General features: G+C 49.8%; 1 protein-coding gene across 1 annotated transcript; it reads right to left on the bottom strand.

The window, feature by feature from the left end:
* Nucleotides 1-377: 377 nt before the first annotated feature.
* LOC144945038 (transmembrane emp24 domain-containing protein 7-like) lies at nucleotides 378-8,461 on the bottom strand. The gene is made up of 3 exons (XM_078873227.1): nucleotides 8,223-8,461; nucleotides 2,017-2,265; nucleotides 378-627 (listed from the first exon to the last, which is right to left on the bottom strand). Exons 1-3 carry the CDS (start codon nucleotides 8,370-8,372, stop codon nucleotides 391-393), a joined length of 636 nt encoding a protein of 211 aa, XP_078729353.1. The 5' UTR covers nucleotides 8,373-8,461; the 3' UTR covers nucleotides 378-390.
* Between the last annotated feature and the right edge of the window lie 1,275 nt (nucleotides 8,462-9,736).

Raw genomic sequence — 9,736 nt, 5'->3', positions numbered from 1 at the left:
CGTTTTTTTCTCAATCACCACAACTGCGATCGTCAATTTGCGCATCCCGTAAATACTCCGACCCTCTGCCCGTTTTCGCCGTGACCGACGCAGCAACGCAATTGAGGAGCTGCCACCTGCGTGAGCGGTTGTGCCGTATAGCCCTCCAAAAAAGTATGTTTTCGGTTCGTACTGCACGCTGTCCGGCACTACGTCCGGATGTTTCATTTCCTGAAGATGCTCCCAGGCACTCGGAGCGAAACGTCGGACATCGTGCGCAACAACACGCAGCACGACCTCAAAACACAACGGTGAGCCGTTCAACTGCTGACCCCCAACAACCAGGCCTTGGGCACCTGCCACCCCTCCCCCCCCACCACCCGACCCCCCCCCCCTACTCCCAGCAGTGCTTTAGAGACCGACACGCGTGGAGCCTCCCTTCTTGTCCGAGAAGAAGCTCTTGAGCAGCATGACCTGGCCGACCCCCACCACCACGAGGATGACCGTCTCGCCGATGGACCATATGTTCACCCTCGAGTTGAGCACCTCGGCCTGGTGGCGGTCCTGCGTCTCCTGCAGGCGGTGCTGCGTCTGGTAGTTGTCTACCGACTTGAGGCCTTCGTGGATGGTGACGCACGCCGACTCCATCTGGGACGACGACAGCAACAAGGGAAATGGGGCACAGGAAATTTTAGGTGGTGCGTGTTTGTTACAAGTGTAGAGGAGTAGAGGAGAGTAGTGGCGTCGTGTGCGCTGTCCAGTGCGATGACGTCACGGGACGTGGGGTCGCGCGCGCTGAACAGTGCACGTGACGTCACATCTCCTAGGGTACTTAAGGGATACCCCGTGACGTGAGCGGGGTCACTGTGGGAACGGGTAAAGTAAACAGGGTGAAGAGGGAACCAGGGGTAGAGAGAGGGATCGAATAGGGAGTCTGGGGAGAAGCCGGTGGTAGCCGTAGAGGTGCTTCTCTCTCCGGTCGGTGGAGTCGGCAGAGTCCACGATCCGACACGAGAGAGAGAGACCGGAGATAGCCGGCAGGGACCCGGACTCAGAGTAGGACCCCCTAGCCCCTGGGAGTTGTGTACCCTTGTGTGTGTGTTATTGATAAGCTTTAATAAACCCTGGCGGAAGCCCTTAACTTACCTCCGTCTACGAGTACGTCCGTCGGAACTACTCAACACAAGTAGCTGGAACGTAACAATTATGTTGCCGGTTGTCGTGTTGGTTATTGTAGCATCTGGCGCTATGGCTCAGGAGCGATTACTCTGGGATGTCTGGACATTTTCTTTCTAACCGCGCGTTGTGGGTGTACGTATGGGTAACGATAAAAGTGCAGCCCTGCAATTGCTTGCTCAAGCCACTGCTCGGTCAGTGTTAGCTGCTGAGCGCGTGACGGGCTTCTTTTGAATCCCTGTTGCTGAATGTGCCTGTATCGTTCCCGTTTTGTTGTAATGTGTACTGGTGCCTACTTTATAGAGGGCGATATTGGCACACAAAATAAAGATTGATTGATTGTTTCGACCTACTCTTTCACGCTGGCCAGAAATCGTGGAAGAGGTGGAGTAGACACAATTTACCCCACAGCACGCGACCTGCCGATCGACTAAGTGTGCTGTAACCATGAAACATTGCTGGGTGGGCAGAAACAGTGGGGAGGACTGAAGAAACTTGCCCCACTGTTTCAACTGCTGCGCTGGGAGATCGGACAGTACTCTCTGGATTCAAAGTCCAGTGTGCTGACCATAACACCATCTCTCTGGGACGGGGAAGGGCCATTCCCCAAAACGTCACCAATTATATCGGGCACTGTCATTGATAAATGGGTTTAGGCGTTTGTACTTGTGGGTCACTGTCTGTTTATTTTATCTCAGAATGAGTTATGTGACATCTACTTCCGTCGACTGTTCTCGAACAGGAAGAGGTTGCAGTGGTCCGTTAGCAATCCACGACGTTGATGGCGCAATTGCGATAAAATTGGAGAAAAACATCACGATAAAAAAAACCAACAAAAGACAGATGGGCGAGCGGAGTTACCTGCGTCAGGGCGACCACGCGGGTCCCCTCGTCACGGAAGAGGGGCGCCTCCTCGCCGACCTGCAGGTCAAAGTAGACAGTCTTGTGCGTGAACGTCGAGAACTCGTTGCTGAAGCAGATCTCGTAGGTGCCGCGCTGCTCCGTGGTCCACGCGTAGCTGTCGTACTGCTTGCGGTTCTCGTTGTACAGGACGCTGTCGTGCGGCCCCTTCACCCGGCAGTCCACGTCGTAGTTCCCGCCCGTGATGACCTGTGGGAGCAGCACGCCCGTCAGTTTTTAGTCCCATCGCGCGAATACCGCTCGACGAGGCTACACTTAACGTCAAAAACACGGGGGAGAAAGATCGTTCAAGTTCGTTTATTAGGTCTAGCCCTGTGAGCCATTCGGCTCTTGAATCACTCTTCAGCGTGCATTTTTTTCCCGGGGAGTATTTAATTGACGACAAGAACGTTGTGTTCAAGGCCGTGGCAAACCAGATGACATCACATGTGTATGATGTCATCACCTTGCTTGGAAAGGCTTAATCCTTCCCTTTGAACAATGTATCCAATATCTCTAGGGTAAGGCTCTAGTAGCAACACAACTCTATACCAAAGTTGCATTCCCAGCAGAACCTATGGGTACGGTTGGCTACGTACCGTGCAAAAAAAGTTCAACATATGTATATAATAGGACACCTTAACGAGAGTTAACGTTCCCCCTCACTAGGTAAATACAAGTGCAGCTAATGCACTCACGCATTCACCCTTTGTTGAAAAGCGTTAAACAGAAACTCGAGGTACACGGGTGTTTGCGCTTAAAATACAAACTTTAATGTCGCGGGCTACCAGGATTTGACAGAGCTGGAAAGTTTGTCAAACAGCTCTTGGCACAAAGCCACGGCGACCACGCACCTCGCCGCAGTGGATACGTGGCAGACCGGCGAACTGATGTCCATTCAACAAGACGGAACAGCCCTGCTCTCTAATTTGTAACTACAATTTCGATTACCGGCAATGGATAAAAAGTACCGATTATTAAGAGGTTGAACGAATCAGAATACAGTTCGTCCAACCGTCCCATATACCGCCCTTACCAATTAACCGCCCTGACCAATTAACCGCCCACACCCAGTACAGCAATTGTGCAAGGTGGTGCAAATGTCATTTTATGTAAACCCAACTTTCTTACGCTCGTGATACGTGCATTGAAGAATGTAATTGCGCGTGAAACAATTGATGTTTATTGATATAAATACGTTGTATGTAATGGGGAAATTACAGACCAACAACTCCACTGCTTCAGTGATTGCTAATTGGCAGTCCCTCCCTACACCCGAGGGAGGTCACAGAGTAGATTTGTTATGATAGACCCTTTGCCCATTTTGTAATGTATAAGGATTTAAACGGACACCTCGTTGTTTGTATTACAGTCACCATACCCTATAATTAACAGATTAACATTCAAATCTTTGTGATTGGTGTCTACTTCGTTGCATGTCTGCTGCATTCGCTCCAATGGGAAAGACAGATTCTTGAATAACTGTAATTCTCAACCATGAATTCCCACAATTGTTTGAATCACGGTGGGGATGAGGGTGTATAAATAATGACCCACTTAACGTGTCCACCCGTACATTGCACAAGCACAGATACAATCCCAGATATATTTCACTACTGTGTACAAATAATACAGATGATGGAGAGGTCACCAGGTGACTCAAAGGTCTGTGCTGAGCTGGTACCTCTCCGAGACTATTTGTTTCCAGCCTGCATGCATTTTCCCTGTCGTTGCGATCGATGGGTTTTCTCATCATTTTCAGGAAATGGATTTGCATTACAGCCGAGATGGAATCCGGGTTTCATCGTCCCCTCTCATAATCACTATCCATGGGCAGATTGCCCCGTAGGCGTCCACTGCACATTTTGTTATTCGTTTCCACTTTCCTCTATCTTGTATCAATATTCTCAAATAGTGCCACATCTTTCTGGCATTAATCTCGTACGTTATTAAGCCATTTTATGCAAGGTCTTCCCTATCTTTATGGTTCCTTTCATTTTTCCAAACATCACACTTCTTCTATGTGCAACCCGTTTTCTGACTTCTACGTTGGTCACTCTTTGGGTCCAGCTTAGAAGAAGCATCCTTCTGTAGCAATAAAGAGTTCCCCTCGAGTGTGGGAATAAAAGGGATCACACGAACAGGGATCGTAGCAGTGGTTCTGGCGAGGTCTCTTTCCACAGACCACTCTCTCTACCATGGGTAGGGTCACACTGCTCCAGCGAGAGAACTGAGTGGGTTGTTCAAACTCACAACGCGACAGCACAACTGGAATAATGTTTGTGAAAAAAAGACAAATATATTTTAAATGAAAATAAAAATGTTTTTCAAATCCTGTATCATTAGGGTCTAAAGAGGATTGAATCCACTGGCAGAGCCAGTGGGGGGGGGGTGGCACGTGCCCCCCCTAATAAGCCTCAATGATCCATCGGATCATTGGGGCTTATTAGTAATAAATCGGCATTTTGCGACCCCCACTGCCACTGTGTATCATATTATTAAGTGCCAGGGACTCTATGAGATGATAGGACAATAGTATGAGTCCATAATTGGCAATAAGTAACGGCAAAGCAGTTATAAGTGACTCACAGAATTGTGCGCAGTTGCGTATTATACAGGACACGACTTCCCTGAAGGCAAACAGCTTCAGTGAGCGCGATGCCGATCACACACGGTTCAAATTCGACCCTCGATCGATGGCTGCACCATCGCCGCACACGCGTCGAATAAAAATCAAGGGACAAATCCTTACATACAAACAACTCCTATCATTTTTCATTGCTGGAGGGGTTGCCCCCCCTACCTGAAAATCCTGGCTCCGCCATTGATTGAATCTAATATCGAAACGTCATTGGCAAATTACTCTGATGACACGTGACTCGTGTATAATTGGCTTGTAGACAACTGAATTATCAATCAATAAGATTGCAGTTCATATTACGCTATTTATTACGTGCAATCTGACAGTTTTAAAATAAAATTTTGTCCAGGATGAGACTCTTATTTCCAATCAAAACACGAGCTCTGAAAAGCAAGAAGAGATATCCGATTTGCCCAGAGACCTGCAGATAAGACAGCACAAGGATACAACCGAGCCAACATGTGGGCACGCACGACAACCATCCACCAGCAGAAAGGGAGAAGAGCACGGCAAACATTGTCACAGTTCCCTCTGCCTAGAAGACAAAGATATAGCACTGGTGTGTATCTGTACCAATTTAGTGCAGAGTCGCCAAACCTAACTACCGTAACTCCCTTTGTCCAAGGCTTGCACCACAAGTGAATGTTGCTTACGCTATCACGATGGACATTGCAGGCCCGACGTAACACTGGGACAAACTCTCCACTGGTCACAATGGTTCACCAACCCCCGTTGCTAGCAATTTCACGGGTTCTCAACATTCTGGCTCACAATGAAATAATCAATTCTCTTTTGTATTAACCGCCACGTTTGTATCGTTTAACCATGTACAACCATGACAGAGTAGAGCAATGCGTGCATGTGGTGGGTTGTAACGGGAAATACGCTCAATGCACACAGACATATTCAAATACTGCATTGTATACACAGCAAGGCAAGAGGAGGCAATTCAATGGCTAATAAACTTATTCAGATAACCCAGTAAACAAATGATGCAATTGTATAGGATTATAATTTGGACATGTAAAGGGTAATTTAATAGCGGGGGAAGAGAAAACTATATACATTTACACACCAAAAACGTCTACATCCTTCTTTCAATCCACTGCTGGATGAGGGCCTCCCCATGCCACGTGCGTCTCGGGGGTTACTTGACCATATTTCACCACACGATGGTCAGTACGGGTAGGAGAAGGCGGAGAGCATGGAAGTACAGTTCCACAGTGGATTTTGCTGCCCACAACATAGCCCACGCAGCAGCAGCAGCCTAATGCACAGTGGACGCCCATTCAACCGCTACCCTGAGTAAGCCCGTCTTTAGCTTCGGAGATCTGATGGGATCTGTGTGTGCTTCAGGTCATTTGGCAAACATGTTATGAGATTATACGAGGAGGCAAAGTGTGATTATTTAAGAAGCAGCATTCAATACAATGAAAACACATTCCTGCGGAGGGAGCTGGTAGGAACGTAGGGTTGCTCGGTCAATGGCCAGGGTCAACGGCGGCGTGGTGTATTCCGCAAATATGGCCGACTGTGAGGGCGGGCACAAGCCGGCGTGAGTAGGTTAAACGTTGAGTTTTATAAGGGCACCACGGGGTGACCAGCCCACCCCCCACCCAGCCCCTCCCCACCCTCCCCTCCCTCCACTCTCCGCCCAGCCCCACCCCTCCCATTTTTGGATGCACGACGGACGGACACAATAATCCCCTGTGGGCTGGTGTAACCAGGAGGTTCCTACCAGTAATATTTTGTATACACGAGAGAATAAACCAACAGGCAGGCAATCGACATCTCACTGCATTTTGCCACCCACCCGCCTCATGCACCTGACAAAAACAGTTGAGTCAAAAGTTCAAATTCCTGTCAGGGGGTCCACCGAGTTCATGATCTTTTTGTGGATTGATAAAATCGAGTAACGCTTCAAGGAACATCAGCAGTGGTTAAAATTTTAACAATCTGACTAGAGCAACAGGAATGTGGAATTTTCACCACTGGCTCGCTACAGCCAAAGGGAATGTGTAATTTACACCATTGGCCCACCTAGAGAGATGAGCACCACTCTACACTCACTTCGATGCTTTTTTTGCTCATCAGTTCTCAAAGGGTCGTATAAAATAAGTACTACTTTGTGCGGGAAGTCTTTGGTGGTTGTTCCCCACCATGGGTATGACAGTATAACACATCACAATGATTTATTAATTTACCCAGCAAAGCCTGAGTCTGAATGAATTATCTTTTCAGAAGGGTTTCCACTACCTGGCCAAATTAACTAATAAGTGCTAAGCATATGCTTACATCAAAAACAATCACTGTGCATAAAAGTGTATGTATGCAAACGTTAGCGAGATGTTAACTACCTCGCCTGGTATACAGGAGGTCGTAGGTTCGATCCCGACCCTGACGCCTGCTATATATTTGGAGTTTGCGCGTCTCTCCCCCCGTCGTCGCGTGAATTTTCTCCGGATCCTCCGTCTTTTCCCTCCACATTTAGAAATGTGCTTTTAGAATATTTGACTGCTTTAAATGTGCACATGATAAGCCACTTCATAGAGATATCATGTGGCCACATCGCTTCTGAAAAAGAGCTATATAGCTCAGTGGGCCTTACCTGGTAAAATTTAAATAGTTTTTAGTTTTAAATGTTTGATCTAAATGTATGTAATTCATTCATCCAGAAAAACATCTATCCCTACAGAGTCAAAAACCCTTTGAGAAGGGTCCTGTCACATCGCATTATCTGCCCTGCGTCTTTCAAAATAAAGACATCGGCTTCGTACACTAGAAAAGCAAAGTACCCGGAGAAACTCGCGACACATACGAGGGGTTAACCTCTCAACATTTCTGACAGTCAAGTTCACGATGGAACCCACTTTCTGTACGAATATCTCCGTGATCAGTCCCATCGCGAAGGTTCACATAAATCCATCTCCACCACGACTAAGCCTCTAGTCAGTGGCGTGGCGTGTACGGTCCCTGGTGCCAGGAGTAGAAATAGGGACCCATTGGGGGACCCATTTGGGGACCCATTTGGGGACCCAGGCCCTGTCCAATCGCCCCCCCCCTCCCAAACTCTTCACAATCCTGCGCCTGGGACAGTCCGCTTTGGCCCCCGGGCTCCGGTGCAATCGTGCCACGGGCACACGAAGGCGGTTGCCACCAGGACTCTATTGCCTTGAACCAGGATCGTCAGCCTTTTACGGTAGGGGTCCTGGGAAATCTCTGAAAGTATTCGCGGAACATTGAGAGTGGCGTTACAACACATCACAATGAATGTACTGTACACGTAGCTCTACCGTCTTCCGGTATTGTAAAATATTGTTAACCAATGACACGTCCCAGTATTTTTGTGTCTCAAGCGGTGGCAATCCGAGCACACAATTGGTAGCTAAATCACTGCCTTAAAGTCTCACGGCACCGGCTCGCGAACCGAACCGAGCCGAGCCGGCACGCTTCCCCCCGTGGCCGTGGAAACGCCGCCGCAGACACCGGGCCCAGCCGCGCCGCAGACCGCCCTCGCATCTCTCACCTGAAAGTCGAGCGTCACCTTGACTCCCTGGTCGATGTCTTCATAGAAGCACTGCTTGGCGTTGTCCTTCAGCTCGAATGTGACCTCGGCGGCACAGAGAAGGCTCGCGTGGAGCAGCAGAGCGAGCGCCGTACGGAAAAGCCGCTCCATCGTTCTGTCGCTGCTTCTGCTGCTGCTGCCAAACGCCGCGCCGCCTCCTCCCTCCCTCCCTCGCTCCACGTGGCGCCTCCTCCGCGGGTCACGTGACACGTTCACTTCCTGCCGCCACCATGGCCCCCCCCCCTCGCCGATGGAAATCACGTGACGCGGTTTTGACGAATCGCATGACTCTACTGCCCCCCCCCGCCGTGTCCCCGCCCCCACTCCACGTGGCACCTCCTCCGCGCGTCACGTGGCTGTTTTTTTCCAACGTGGCACCCCCACTGCCGCCTATGACTGTCACGTGATTCTTTGTTGACGTATCGCGTGGCTCGCTTGCTCCACGTCTGTTCTTCGAAACAACAACAACCGCCATTCGCCACTAAGTGGCGGTGACGTCACCACGACGACGCTTGTGCGCACCCCCCCCACAAACGCGCGGCTCCGCCTGCTCGCGTGACGTCATGTCGCCTGAGGACACGTTGCGCCGCCGCGTGACGTCAACAGGTAGGTGACGGAATTACGTCATCGGCACTAAACGTTTTGCCAGATGCGAGGTTAAACCTCTGCATAAGGTCATAATGTAGCCTAGGAAAGTAACGCAAAGTCTTCATCTCGGGCGTAATTGTGCTGTTGATAGTCATTGCCCGAAACGTTGCCGACTGTTGTATTTTTTTAAAGGCAGTGTTATTGACGAATTTATTTTAGTTAAAAGGTGTGCTTGTCTAATGCAGGGTCAGAAAATAATGTACTGTATTTATAATACTGGTAGGAACCACCTGGTTCCACCAGCCCACAGGGGATTATTGTGTCCGTCCGTTCTGCATCCAAAAATGGGAGGGGTGGGGCTGGGAGAGTGGGGTGGGGCTGGGAGGGTGGGGAGGGGCTGGGTGGGGTGGGGCTGGGTGGGGAGGGGCTGGGTGGGGAGGGGCTGGTCACCCCGTGGTGCCCTTACAAAACTCAACGTTTAACCTACTCACACCGGCTTGTGCCCGCCCTCACAGTCGGCCATATTTGCGGAATACACCACGCCGCCGTTGACCCTGGCCATTGACCGAGCAACCCAACGTTCCTACCAGCTTCCTCCGCAGGAATGTTTGCGCACCATCACACGCTCCACCCTCGACTGACAATCACGTAATTTCCCTCCCATCTCAAAGCTCACCTCTTTGCCATTGCCCATTCCCTTCCTCTTCCCTCGCCCCTCCACTCCTTCCCGTGCCCTCCACTACCCGTTTGTGCCGTGTTGCAGTTACCGATTCCTCGGCCCTTGCATGCCCCCGTCATCTAAATCACTCCAGTTTCTTACCGCTTTTTAAACCACTGTGAAGCGCTTTGAGTTAAGGCGTTCTAAAAATATCAGCCACGATCGATCC

This window comes from Lampetra fluviatilis, chromosome 36 (assembly GCF_964198595.1).
Source record: "Lampetra fluviatilis chromosome 36, kcLamFluv1.1, whole genome shotgun sequence".
Classification (NCBI taxonomy): Eukaryota; Metazoa; Chordata; class Hyperoartia; order Petromyzontiformes; family Petromyzontidae; genus Lampetra; species Lampetra fluviatilis.
This window is presented reverse-complemented; position numbering and strand designations above follow the sequence as displayed.